The 15,114-nt window shown below is 33.0% G+C and overlaps 1 protein-coding gene across 1 annotated transcript; it reads right to left on the reverse strand.

Annotated features, from left to right (window-relative positions):
* Nucleotides 1–3,558: 3,558 nt before the first annotated feature.
* LOC141672907 (putative serine/threonine-protein kinase SIS8) lies at nucleotides 3,559–14,804 on the reverse strand. Its single transcript, XM_074479606.1, has 13 exons — nucleotides 14,224–14,804; nucleotides 13,229–13,669; nucleotides 11,963–12,066; nucleotides 10,336–11,465; nucleotides 8,371–8,411; nucleotides 5,938–6,006; nucleotides 5,749–5,849; nucleotides 5,321–5,399; nucleotides 5,135–5,233; nucleotides 4,942–5,010; nucleotides 4,688–4,737; nucleotides 4,401–4,577; nucleotides 3,559–4,245 (listed from the first exon to the last, which is right to left on the reverse strand). Exons 1-13 carry the CDS (start codon nucleotides 14,566–14,568, stop codon nucleotides 4,113–4,115), a joined length of 2,838 nt encoding a protein of 945 aa, XP_074335707.1. The 5' UTR covers nucleotides 14,569–14,804; the 3' UTR covers nucleotides 3,559–4,112.
* Between the last annotated feature and the right edge of the window lie 310 nt (nucleotides 14,805–15,114).

Consider the following 15,114-nt stretch of genomic DNA (forward strand, 5'->3'; position numbering starts at 1 on the left):
CTCATTTCCGATTTTTACAGGCATGACTATAGATTATTAAAGTAACATTGTATATAAATTTGTATGTTGTGGAATTGGGTCCAAATATATTTAATTTTTTAACAAAGTTTATAGTCCCTCTTCTTCCTTTTTAGGTGTCATTTTCGTATGAGAAAAAAAAGGTGATCAAAATATATTATTTTTTAATTTTATTTCTCAAATAAAAGTTTAAATGTTATATTTTCTTTAAAATAATAAGTGAAAATAATTTTATATAGTTTAAATTACGTTTGGAAAGTCAAAACCACACTTGAAGTGGGGGAGTAACTTGTAACTATTATACTATTATGTACCCTACTAAAATGCTTTTTAAATAGAATGTGTGCATTACAAGATAAAATGCAAAAGATCTAAATTTAATCTAAATTTTAAGGTCCCATTCCCATATAACCCCAAACCATATACTCCATTTCTATAGTTTATATCAACCTTTGCAACGATCATTATCTAGATGCTAAGTTAGCTAACCACCCAGAAAAGGAAGCTTAAACTGTGCAAATTCATATTACATGATAATGATCTATAATTAACCAATACTAGTGGTTCTCCTCTTCTTGATAACAAATAACTAAATTTTGTATATTTAACTTAATATCTTCTCATCCTTCCGTGATGCTTAAAAGTACAAGTTGCCTATCAAAAAATGTTATAAAATAATCTCTTCTATATATAATAGAAGAAAAAAGGTATAATTTTATGAGATTAAAAAGTCTCATTGAAAATACTAAATTACCCTTATTTTTAATATTTATATAAAAGATTTATTTTGTGAAAATCGAACTCAAGTTATTTCATTTAATTATACAACCTCTTAACACTATACCATATTGTCACATGTACTTTTAATCATACACATAATATGTAAGTGTGTTAAATGAATATTTTATTTAAATACTTACTTGAATTTCGCAAAAAAATGATAGTTAGTTGAATATTTATATATTTAATTTTAAAGAATTGAATTTCAGTTATAAAATTAGGCATAGTACATACATGAATTATTATCTTATTTATTAATCACTTTTAAGTCTGAAAATATATCTCATATATTTTTAACATATTTTTTAGTATAAAAAGTAATTAAAATGTACATATATAATTTTTTAAAAAATAATGAAAATAAATTCGCTTATATATTAATAATCTATATTGGTATTACATATTTAGATAGGTTCGAATTATAATGAGTCAATACATTTTAGAACTTGGCCCATTATTAAAAAAATACTCGAAATTTGACTACATGACCCGACCGAAAAATATCGTCACATTCTGCATTTAGTAAATTCAAATTGCAAGCTCGGCGAGAATATCTTACCAATAATGCGAATTTTTTTAATATCTTATGTTAATATAAATTAATGTGTTTGAGGTCTTTATAAGATCGAGTCAATTGATTATTTATATTAAAATTACTAACTTCCCTGATAACGCATTATTATTTTTGGCATTTGTCTCGATTTTAAGAATATTTGAAATTTGAAATGAGATTTCACTAGATTTGTTAAAACTACGATGATATATTAAATCAATTTATTTTTCATTTTTCACTTTAAAAAAACTAACTTTTAAAAAAAAATCTTTTAGATCAGCAATATTCATTGATCAAGATAATATTGTACAATTATTTTGAATTGTTCAAATAAAAGTTATATATATACTATATTGTAGCATTTGATTCAATGCATTTTATATTATTTAAGGAAAAAAAATATATTATTCAATAATTTGAAAGAATTAATCAGTTCAACTGATATTTACAAAATTTTATCAAACTGAAAATTTTTAATTTTAGAAGAATAGTATAAAATGTTATCAAATTATTATATGAAGAAATATTAGAGTCGTAATTAAATAAACTTAAAAATAGTTTAAATAACGATATAAATACAAGTTTTCTTTAACATTCTTGAAAAAAATCATGAATATCAATAATAAGTCTTAAAAATATATAATTCATTTTTATGTTACAACCATGATTGATACCCGACTGCATAAAAAATAGATATGGATTGTTTGTTAATGATAATGTGAATATCATATATAAATTATAGCAATTTATTTATTACATAATTTTAATTTTTGAATAATTATAAATGCATGTTATTTAAGTAATCAATTATCTCACTAAATGTTAATAATGATTATACATGTACATAAATCAGATATTTGACATATAAATAATTGAAACCATCATAATTTACTCAGAGTAACATACAATAATTTACATGCTAACGCACACGCATACATGTAACTTAATCTTATTTTGTTAACAGTAGTGTAAATAAAAAAAAACTAACATTTTTCCATACATACATACGTTGAATTTCAATAACTAATATTTTTCATTAAAATCAACTTTAATATTAACAATAATGTAAATTTTACGTTATTGTATATTATGATTGCAAATCATTCTGACTTCAGTTATGCATTTTTTATCTTTTTAAATTGAGTAAGTTAATTGTAAGTTAGTAGTGAACTCAATAATAATATAGAACAGTACATATAGTTTATTTAAATAAAATTCAAGATTTTTTTTGTCATAAATAACCCGCAACAGTTATCATTCGGGTGTGCACCGGGTAAACCCTACGGACTCACGCAATAACCTGGGTAAACCGCATTTAAGCGATAGACTCTGACTCATGAGGCATAATCATAAATTATCCTACCGTGGGATTCGAATTGATCAACTCTGTATTCAACATATATGTTAATTTGTAGTTTTTTATTTGTAAAAATGTTAACAGCATTCTACAGATTAGGTTTAATCGTTTCGTTTTAAACGTACACTTACTATCCTGTTTATATTCATTTATTAAATATAAAATAACGGGTAAGAAAAATATAATATAATAATAGCTGAGGGAATATTCACTCCTAAAAGTGACGAAGAATTGGAAACTCTTAATGTTATAGAAGAGGACATGAAGCTTGTTGGATTGAAATTTTATTTTAATTTCTTCAAAATTTGACTCTAAGAACCTGTATAAGGATATTGTTGGAGTTGATCTACAAACATTATAATTACATGTATAAAAAAAATCTGGATGCTAGTTTAAAATTAATGATTCAACACTTTTTTTATAACTGATTTCAGCATAAATACACGTAAATCCATTGTTATATAACCGATTAGATTCTAAGAGGTGTAATTTGATAAACATTACTCCCTCATTTTATTTACATTTATGAGAGAATGTCGCATATGTGAAGTATATCTTTGTAATTTTTTTTAAAAAAAATTAAACATTTAACTTTATTCAGAACAAAAAATTATAGAAAAAAAATTTGTATACCTTAAAATGCATGCCGAAAACTCTCGTTAACAAGGGTATTTGATAAACATTTTGGTATCTGTAGTAATTTCCCTCGTTCTTTTTTTTATATTATGATACTCAATATGACTAACCATCCATTTGTATTGGTTCTAAACTTTTTCAATAAACCAACCGTTTCGTTTGTTGCAAACATGAAGATAAGGCATTCAACGAGAAAGAGAGACGCAAAAAGGCATGCAAGGCAAATAATCTGCAGTTCAATTTGCATCTCTTTTTTTCTTCACTTTGTAACTTACACCACAATTGCAATGATCATCGTTTACAACAATTCAAAGGAAGCCACAATTACTTCCTTGATTACCTCCACGGACTCCTAACAGAACCGTAATCTTCTCCTCTTACAACTAGCGAACCATTCTTACAATACGCACTTACAAAAGCTGAAGAGGGTAAAAAGTTAGAAGGAAAACATTTTTTTTCTTTTTTCTTTTTCCTGTTGTTTTAGTTTACTGTTTCTTTTGATTTTTTTTCTTTTGGACATCTTCTGTGACATTTATTACATAAATATTACAATGGCTAATTTACAGCAAAAGTCCTCCCCTCAGCAGTCTTGCACAGCAACTGATCTGGAGGATGACACTTCTGAATCGGCTGTGTTCAGTCCCCATGTTATGTGAAACTAACACTTCCCTATCCAGTTTCCTCTTATGTTACTTCTCATCTACACGGCTTCTACTCCTAAATTTCTTTCTGGTTTACTTTTTGAGCCCAGAAAGCTGCAATGTTATATCATACAACAGCATTCTTCCTCTCATTTCTATTGCTGATTTTACTGGTCTTTCTTTTCTCAGCAACCACCAGATGCTGAAGACATCTAAGACGGGCAATAATCTGTCCAAATGAAGGCCGCAATTGCGCATCACTGTAAAAGAAAAAGTTTATCATGGCAATATACAAAGATTGATGTTTAAAATAAGTTATATGGAAACTTTATGTCAAGGATATATCAGGAATTGAAACAGAACATCATTATCTAACACTGGAAGACCAGAACAGGAAGCAAGTTTATAAACTTACGGATTCCAACACTCAAGTATTAGCTCTGTCACCAAGGGATCAACCCATTCTGGTACGTCAAGATGTCTATGTTGAAATCCAACAGCTCCAACAACCTGCATAGAATTCATCTCATTCCATGGTACACGCAAAGTTGCCAACTCCCATAATATCACCCCAAAGCTGTATACATCACACCTGCAAACCGAATTGGATGGTTTCTGTCAGCAAGTTTGACAAAGATAATTGTCTAAATTTTTTACTAATTCCCTTGGAAAATCTAGTAGCTATACAGAGCATGAACTTACTTCTCATTGGATAATTCATTTCTTAAAACTTCAGGAGCCATCCATTCAGGCTGCATAAACAGTCTATTCAGTACATGTAATCGTCTAAGAATGAAACAAAAGTTTAGCTTCACCCCCTGAGACTTGCTCCCACCCTCGCTGGGGTGCACGGAGCACAGAATTGGGGGAATGGACACAAAATAGATGACAGCATTATAGAGAGAGCATAAATTTAATCAACTGATAGCTAACACTTTTAGGATCACAAGCCTTACCGTCCCAGCAGTAGACGTAGAAGACAAAAATGTGTGGTGCAACAACCGTGACATGCCAAAATCACAAACCTGTGAATATTAACATTTAACTGTAAGTTTGAGCAGAATATCATAAAATCTTGCGTTCTTCATGCAAGAACAGAGGGATTTGCTTTGTAAGATAAGAGGGCTTGAAGGCCCGTGTTAAACCAACCTTAACAACCCAGTTCTTATCAACAAGGAGATTAAGAGTTTTCAGATCTCGATGCACAATCATAGGATTGCTTGTATGCAAGTAATTCATTCCCTTAGCCTGCAAAATATAAAGAAGATTAATGAGATAAGAGTAAGTGAAACGAGTTGAAGAAATCAAATGCAAGCATTGTATCTTAATTCATACCACATCAAGAGCCATTCGCAATCGCCTCTTCTCATCAAGTTGGATGTTTGGACGATGCAGCAGCTTAAACAAACTTCCCCTGCACACAATCCACTATTAATCTACATGATTTTTTTTTACAAATTACCACATGATGAAACATTATCAGTTGTGATCATTCCAAAGCATTATGAGGTAACTCGGTCAGCAAGTAAAAGAACTGCTAAGTACTAAATAGCTCTCAGAAATCAGGATCATGGTTCAGAACAGAGTACAGAGGTGATCAAGCAAGTTTAGTACATTAAGAAAATTATGCGCTATGATTTAATGTATATTTTATTATGGGAATAGATCCACTAGAAGCCTCATTTCATTAGCCTTTTCTCCGTATGTGTGTGTTACAAGTACTAGAATTGATTTTATAGTATAAATAGGAAAAAGAGATGAACCTTGGTAAAAACTCAGTAAGGATAGACAGATTTGGGGGACGAGTAACTGCTCCCATGAAGAGAACAACATTAGGATGTCTCAGTCTCAACATAATTTCTACCTGAAATAAGCAAAACATAAACGGTTAATAAAAATGCATATGTAATCGGTGCTCATCAATCAAAACGCAAGATGAATATAAAACTTACTTCGCATTTGAATTGATCAAGTGCATCCCCTGAGATATCCTGGTTCATGAATCTCTTCACAGCAACTTCCTGTCAGGATACACCAAAGTAATTAAAATGAGATACAGTGTCTTGCCAGAAATACACATTGACAACTGACCATTAGAAGATCAAGTCAATTATGTCATGAACATAAAGAAATTATAGATCTTTCTAGAATGCCATGGCAGCGTTCACCTGCAGTGCTATACCGATTTTGCCGGCACAAATTATAATGAGATCAATCTAACTAAATTAATGTTAAATATCAACAGTAATGATGGCATAAGCATTCTTAGGTCATCAAGATAACATCATAAAGTACTTGTTACAGTAGAAAGAGTAGCCACCAAGTTTCATCTTTTCTATATACTGAGGCTCTTGCCTCTCTTGTAATATTGCAGTAGACATAATAATATAAACACATTTCAGTTCTCTGCCTTTCTCTTTCTCTCCTCTCTACTATGATCCCTTTTCTATTATTCTTAGTTTCTCATCTAATCTGAGATGGTATCAGAGCGGGAGTAGAGAGGAGGAGATTTTCAGTTGAAGCTTGTGATTTTTCAAGGAAAACACAAGCTGCCCCAAACCAGACTTATAATTTTAAACAATATTCCCATGAGACATGATCCAAACCAAGACTGAATAATTTCCAGTGTAGAGCTTCGAGGGGCGACTCACTGGTTGAAATCCAGCTTGTAAACACCACCACACGCTCTGTCACATGCCACCTGTATGTCTGACTACAAGATCCATGCGTTGATGCGTGGAGCCTTTTTCTGCCAGATTCCGACAGATCTCAATCAGACAAAGCTGGTTGGTGTCTCTCAAGAGAGACCATTAATACCTCTGTTGTCTATTCTCACTGATTTCACCTTGTCAAGACAGGTTCATTCATGAATGAAAGCAGCAGAAGTAGTGTATACACATACACACATTCACTGCTCCACAAATGACAAAGCAGCAGAAGTAGTGTATGTAGACAGATACATACACACAGTTCACTGCCATGACGACAAAGCAGCAGAAGTAGTGTATACAGATACATACACACAGTTCACTGCTATATCTTACTTTCATTCTCTTAGAAGCAGAAAGACTAGTTTGCGGACGATCTCAAGGGATACAGTCTACCAAACCTAGTGTTCAAGCTACTCTCAGTGCATGAAATGACAGATGCGCATCCATCCAGTATAGCACCTCCTCTGTTCAGATAAAGAGTAATTAAAGGAGTCCAGTAACTCTGAAAATTTATCAGTTCAAGGACTGATTGGTGGCCATCCACCGTAGTGCTGATTGCAACACCTTTTTATGATTGTTTGACATAGCCTAAAATGTATTGCGCGGTCGCGAAGTCAAGTCCCGGTAATACCCAAAATTCTCATATAATAATCCCAAGATAGGTCAATTTCAAGATGGGTCAATCTCAAGATGGATCGTTAAATCCAAGATGAGTCCATCCCAAGATGGATCAATCCTAAGATGCGTCTTTTATCCTAAGATGGGTCTGGTTGAATGCTAAGGTTATGCTTAAGGGCTCCTAGTGTTCCACTCTTCAATCCCAAGATAGATCTTTCATCCAAGATGGGATTTCGAGTGGGGGGCGTGTTAAATATCAACAGTAATGAGGGCATAAGCATGCTTAGGTCATCAAGATAACATCATAAAGTACTTGTTACAGTTGAAAGAGTAGCCACCAAGTTTCATCTTTTCTATATGTTGCCTCCCTTGACATTTCAGTTCTCTGCCTTTCTCTTTCTCTCCTCTCTACTATGATCCCTTTTTCTATTATTCACAGTTTATCATCTAATCTGAGAATTAACGATATATTACAAACAAGCCAAAAAATATAATTTTGTGTTCAATTAGCTTCTGCAAAGACTTATAATGTCAGGAATGTTAGCATGCACGCATGCATACATCAGCTTCTGTGAAGAAATCTAATATACTGCTCAAATATAAACCAATATTATAATAGAAACTAGAAACCAGTGAAAGTGATTGCTACAGTTATGATTAGCGACTGTTAACTAATATATTTATAAATCTGTAACTGTTACCCAGCTCATTTAATGATTGATAGTATAGTATGTAATTTAGCGACCGCCTGTAATTTAGTGATCGCCACAAAATAATCGGTATACAAATTAAATTTTTTTTTGGCTAAATCAGTTCTATATTTAGTGACTGTTAGTATGTAGTTAGTGATCGACACAGGTTTCTAGTTTCTAGTTTCTAGCCTAATTTTGGCTATTAGTGGAGTAGTACCCTATGTTTTTTTTCCATCAATTTTTTATGGTTCCTATAAACATGTTGGATAATGAGCACTTGAAATTCATACAGATAAATATGTATTATAAATACAACATCTAATCAGGATTAGAACTTGACCAGAAAAAAAGGATTTGAACTTACGGTGCTGTTCCATTCCGCACGAAAAACCTCACCATAAGAACCTGCCAACACATGCAAAATGATAAAGACTATTCAAATAAACTGCCGAAGTCATTGTCATAGACATTAAATTCAAAAATCTAATTAAATAGACCCAGGAATTATTCGTTTGCAAGAAACCTTTAACAGTAACTATTTATTGCATAATTAGACAAAGGGAAGGGTATGGGAACTGCTGCACTTGAAAAATCACATCAAATCAACACAAATCATTCTGGTAGCAATCACTGGAAACTGTAAAATATACTAAAATCCCAAAAGATTCTTAAATTAGAAAATAGGAATTAGAAAAAGAGCCATTTCTACATGTTGCCAATTAGCGGCGGCAACATCGAATATCGGATATCAAGTTAGGTTCGGGTTGGGGTCATAACCCGACCCAAAATTGTAACGGGTCAGATTACCCAACCCGACCTGAATTACACATGGATAACCCAACACGATCCAAAATAGTACTAATATATAGTATCAAGTATTTAAACAAAAAATAATAATATATAAAATATGCTTTATAAATAATTATTAACAAATTATTTATATATTATAGAAACCTACAGATTTTGGACTCAAGGACGCAAGTGTCTCATACAACAAGAAGAGTTGATAGATGTCTCATAATTGTTATAAATTACTATTAAGATAACAGGTTTGCCACTTCTGCTTTTCGAGCCATCTTAAGCAAAACGTCATTATAATAAAGATAAAGCATACGAAGGGGAGAACAATATTATCTTTTGTCTGTCCAATGACAATAGTCACAATACTAACCCAACTCACTGTTTTATCTATAATTTTTAACCCATTTTAATTCTTCATATCAACAAACTATCATCCAGAAATAAATGCTACGCACCAATATCTTTGTTTGTTATAGATACCATTACAGGTACATCAGCTCCTAAAAGTGCCCATGACACAGAGCTTGCTGCATTACAGGTTATCTGATATGTAGAACTATGCTAATTTAACAGGCGGACAAAAAACTGATACTTCCTACCTCATAATTTTAGCTTAGATCAGTTCAGTTGCTTTCAATTTCTTTTAACTAATTCATTTATTTATTTAAAGATAAGCAAGCCTTTCTTATTCAATTATCAAGAAATAGTTGCACCTAGGCATGCGTCAAATTTTCAATAACAATGCTACATTCCATTCTATACCAGTAGATTCATATTATAGCATGTAACTTACAAATATAGGCTGAAGATGGGTTGACCATTCTCTTTACAGCTATCGTTCTAATCCTTTGTCCTACCTCTATAATCCATATCTTATTCTTGCTTATACATTTTACAATCCTTACAACAACCTCTTTCACTATTGTAATTAACTACTCCCACCGTCCCTAAAAACGTTTCCTGTTTGTGTTGGACACGTTTGCCAATGCACACTTTTGATTGTTAATATCTTTAATTTCGTATTAGTATTAAATATAAAAACTTCATTGTATTAAAGTACTCATAAATACGAATCCAACAAAATCACTTATGACTATGTTTGATCTTATAAATTAGACGTAAATTAGTAGTCAATCGGTTACCATGAAGCGTACAAAAAGTCAAAATGGGAAACACATTTTGGGATGGAGGGAGTAATTATACATCATTAATTATTACCTACCGGTACATTGGCCATCAGACTCGTCACAGAAAATCTAGATGCTTGAGATAAAGTCAAGATAAAACCTAGTTTTCTATGGCTACATACAATACTGTATAACATACAAGGACTCAGCTAAATTTTAAACGTTAAATGCCAAAACAACACAATTTGCAGTATAATACTATTAATAGATCTAAAAAAAACATCTCCCACCTTTTAGCATGCCGAAACTAAGTAAAACATATAGGTATTATCTAATTATACACACATCAATTTTATACCTAAATCTAATCTTCGGTAGGAGAAACTTCTGTAAGATCTTACCAATACCAATGCGTTCAAAAACTTGCAGGTCCTCCCATGATATTTCCCATTCTGCAACCTCAACCAGCACTGGAGCATTCTTTCCATTGTAAGTATTGCAAGAAATATGATGACCAGTATTGTCTGTTGTACTCAATTGCATGCAGGTGTCCTCTTGTTTTTCGGTATTCCTGGAAACATCTGCAGTACCTTCCTTGGAGCATACGGTATCAGTACCAACAAGAGCATTTCCAGGCCGACCATTGATAGGGTTATACATATGAGAAAAGGAAGATACATTAATGTGATCAACATTTTGAATCTTTGCAACTAGCTTAGAAGGGCCGACTGCAGTGGCATCATGTATCGGAATCTTTGCCTCCGTTTCATTGTAATCAAGTACAGAGCGCTCATTTTTAGCAACGAATGTGCTAGGAAAGTTCAGTCCCTCCTGTACTGTTTGTGCCCTCTTGATCGCGTGATTTTGGTCAGAGTCATAGTAAACATTTTCAAAGAACTGTACTCCAGTAAATGGTACAAGACTCTGCTCATTGTTAGGCAAGAATCTTTGATTATATTGTGCACCCCAATCCGCCGCATTCCCATCATATATATTATTATGTTTTTCTAGCATGTTTTCTTCACCCTGATACTGGGGATTTATATTAGAAAACATATCTGAAGAAGGAGATGCACCATTTTCCAACAACACAGCATGAAGTTTTTGGGCAAAATCAGGGTTTTTTGCAGCACTAATGACATATTTGGAGACATCATTAACTTGCAACTTTTTTGCAGCAGATGGTTTCTCTCCGCCACTTGACAGACCTTCATTTGACTTGCATAGTGTTGGAAGAAGCTTTCCAAAGTCATATTCAAACCTCTCCATTTGGTTTTTATCCCCAACATTCTTCTCATCCTTTTTTGACTGGACACCTTTAGATAATGTTGCCACTGAATTTGAACTAGAATCTGCAACAACTCTTTCATGACTGCTTGCTGTTTCAGTAACTTTGTCTAAAATTGAATGTTCATTTTCAGATATTTCAGCATAAGTCCTTGTATCCAGGCCAAAATTTTGAAGATTACAACTGGGAACCTCAGCTGGGATCAATGTCCCTGGAGCGCCCATTAAATCTATAATGTATTCGCTGCAACAATCCAACAATCAGCTACAACATCATAAATTGTTTCTCTTAAACTTTACTGCTGTTTGAATATAACTTCTACAATAGTCAACTGTAGATGAGTATATGCCAATAATATTCACCGACCAAAATCTAATTTTTATGAAAGTGCATCTAAAAAAAGTGGCAGAAGACAAGTTGTCTGCATTTAACAAGTATCGCACAAACAAACAGTTCACCATTTGACAATTTACAGAAGAAAACAGACTTCAAGGAATGCCAACAACCACGAATAATCCTTTCACGGTACACGCTAACCTTTACCCAGTGCTACTTGCTGATATATTTCTCTTTTGCTACATTATATTTCTCTTTTGTTTAGAAGTTGACATAAGTTATGTCCAATTAGAGATTCATTACAAAACTTAAACTTGGAACATCCAAAAAAGTAGTACAAAGCTATACATTTAATATAACACATTGAACTTAACAGAATTAGTTTTCAAAAGTAACATAAATACCTTCCATCATCAATTTTGATCAAGTTTACAGCTCCATCATCAGTGCCAGTATAATAGCTACCTTTAATCAGCATACACGGAAGGTTGATCCTATCCGCAAGTACCTGCCGACCATTAAAAAAAACTTCCAAAATAAGCAATTCTACACAGAAAACCATTAAGAATGCTTCCAGATAAAACATACATGTGCACAAAAACCTAATCAAATTATCTCTCAATTATTAGTCAATGGCTATATGATACTTGGAGAGAGATCTAAAATTTGTTATCACTCAAATCAGTAATCAATTGTAAATCATATAATTATTTTGCCCAACGATATTTCGATAAATGTATCTCCTTAAATTTCTAGTATTCAAAGTTGTTAATGATAATTTTTTTCTTTGATTCTCCACTATAGTGTACAAAAGCCCACCTGTATAGTGCACAAAGGCCCACCTGTGCAAACCCCTTTTAACACAAAGTAAATTGATGGGTAATGACTATTAGGTTGAACTAGAAAGAATGGAAAGTTAAAAAAACAGGTCTTCAGTTAAAAATCTATGTACTAAAACTTAATCCAGATTTTAAGTATTTAGAGAAGAGATGAGGAATTCTGCTGTAAAACCGAAATACTTGAGTAAGGATGGAATTCATGTTCAGATTTTATAAATGAGTGAAAACAAAGTCTTAACCTAATTTATAGTGACCCAAGTAAACATATAGTATCTAAGAGCATCTCCAAGAGACCTTAAAAATAATATAGACAATATGGCTCTTAGAAAGTTATCATTCCAAACTCCAATAATGCTCTCTATATTAGCTCTCTATTTATATTTTATTCATTAATTAACTCCACTATGCCAAAACGTTCTGTAATAATTGGAGGGAATGTATATTTTAGTAATAAAATAAAAGTCAAGAGCTACTAGATGCTCTTAAAAATGAGGAGAGAAAAGAGGATCTATAGTTTTTAACCAAGAGTCTCCTGGAGCTTCATTTTAACCAATGCTCTTTATTTAATTTAAGAGCCTATCCAAAGAGCCTCTTGGAGATGCTCTATACCTATAAATTATATTAATAATGGTATTTTGTAATGTGAAGATAAGTCTTACAAAATATTGCTCATCTCATTCAACTAATAATCGGGCTCTTGATTTAAACCCAAGGGCGGTAACAAAAAAAAATCAGTGATGATGCCTATTCGATGAAAAGCTTTGTCTTAAACTACACTAACATAGGCCTGATATAAGAGATGCATGCAAGAGAAACTCCAAATTCCCAAACCTTAAAAAGCAGAGCCCTATGGCGTGAAAGTCCCACATCAAGACAGCCAATGGGAATAATAACAGACTTTAAGGAATTCCGCAATTCATAACCCCTGCTAGTCCATCTTTTTAACATTTCATCTGCATTACTGACTGGACCACCCATTCTATCAACAACAATATCAGCAATAATCTGCACCAAACCGTTCATAACTTGCCCTGCTCCCAATGCCTGATAATCCAACAATAATCCAACAACCTTCTCCTCAAGCTTCCGAAGCTCTATATCAACCGCCCGATTCACTAAAATAACTTCATAATCAACACTATCTGAAACAGGAATTGCTTCAAGTTCCACTAGTGATGGCATTTTCCCTTGGGTGGTTGAGTTTGAAGAAACTCCATAAACATCATAGAATCCATTCATCACTTTCTCATCATAATTTATAACATTATTACTCTGCATACAACAATTCAGCTAATTAGTCTATATTCAAACCCCAAGGGAAATATAAGAATGAAAAGAAACAACATCTACGATAATCCAAACCCCACTAACCCACTGCTAACTTAATTAGCGCAGATAGAAACAAGTACCTCTAGTTGACCGTACCAGTACCACACCACACAGTAAACTAACTTACCTAAACAATAACAGAAATCCAAACATTTCATTCTACAACCTTAACCTTCACACAATCAATATAGAAATGAGAACCACAAGATTCAAATATTGACAAAACTTAACTTAAACCTAATTAACTGTTCAACACATCGTTAGAAATGATTAATAAATGCTTCATTTAATAACAAAACCAACAGTTCAAACTTAATTAACTGCTCAAAACAACACAATAATGACACTCAAACACTTCAATTAACATCAATTAACAGTAAAAACTGACAGTTTCAACTTAAGTAACTGCTAAATACATCAAAACAATACAGTCACAGCAACTAAACACTTCAATTAACCAAAACTAACAGTAAACTAACACAAATTCAGCAAATTACCCAATACCGAACCGACAAAAACTCAACAACACTCTCGGAACACGAAAACCCCAAGCTCCGCTGCTTCGCAACCTTGATCTGCGCCGTCTCCGCATCCTCTCTCGTCTCAGGATCCGAAACACTGATCGCCAACGCCAACTGCATCTGAAATTCCTCCTCGAAGAAATTAAACTCAACCGACTTATCCGCCGCCGATTCACCTCCCGTCAATGCCGCAAACGACGTCGTCTCCGCCGCCGGTTGATCCGTCGGACTCACCGTCGCCACGCGGTGGTGATCGGCGAACTCCTCACCACCACCGCCTCCAATATGAAGCTTACGCAACAAGTGTTTCATCTTCGACATCGCTAACAGAATCACATCAGAAATCTACCCAAACAAACAAACTATGTAATTTCTAAAATTATGTCAATTGTATGTATAGATTGTGAGTTGTAAGTATAGGTGAGATCGGTATGAGCAAGGCAACTTGTTGAAGAAGCAAAGTGTGGAGAATTGGATTAAATTAAGTGATCGGGTTCCCTCCAATGGACTGTAATGTTGTAAGTATAGGTGTATGTATAGATTGTTTGTGTATATCAAGTAGCCTCGGTGGTGCTTTTATTTATTAGGTGTGTGTAGTCAGTGGGTGACGCGTATTATCCTCTGCTTTGCAGGTGCAGGGTAGTGGATGGAACTCACCTAATCTTAACCGCTAAGTTTTAAGTGATTATTTAAAATATGTTTTGGTAATTTTATTTATTTAAGTAGTATTGACAAGTCTATATAAATGTTGGGAAATTTTTTTTGGAGGATATGAAGAAAAATTTAAAAAAATTAGTAAAAACATGAAAAGATGGTTGAAAGAAGAGTTAAGATTTATCTATCCGTGAAAACTGGATAATTTTATTG

Source organism: Apium graveolens, chromosome 7 (assembly GCF_009905375.1).
Source record: "Apium graveolens cultivar Ventura chromosome 7, ASM990537v1, whole genome shotgun sequence".
Taxonomy (NCBI): domain Eukaryota; kingdom Viridiplantae; phylum Streptophyta; class Magnoliopsida; order Apiales; family Apiaceae; genus Apium; species Apium graveolens.

What these genes read in the sequence shown, in the direction of transcription:
- LOC141672907 (XM_074479606.1), bottom strand. Translation starts at nt 14,568, where the DNA reads ATGTCGAAGATGAAACACTTGTTGCGTAAGCTTCATATTGGAGGCGGT. An exon ending in TTGATCAATTCAAATGCGAA is followed by an intron (nt 5,850 to 5,937) that starts GTAAGTTTTATA and finishes TGCTTATTTCAG; the next exon opens with GTAGAAATTATGTTGAGACT. An exon ending in CTACGTCTACTGCTGGGACG is followed by an intron (nt 4,738 to 4,941) that starts GTAAGGCTTGTG and finishes CTGTTTATGCAG; the next exon opens with CCTGAATGGATGGCTCCTGA.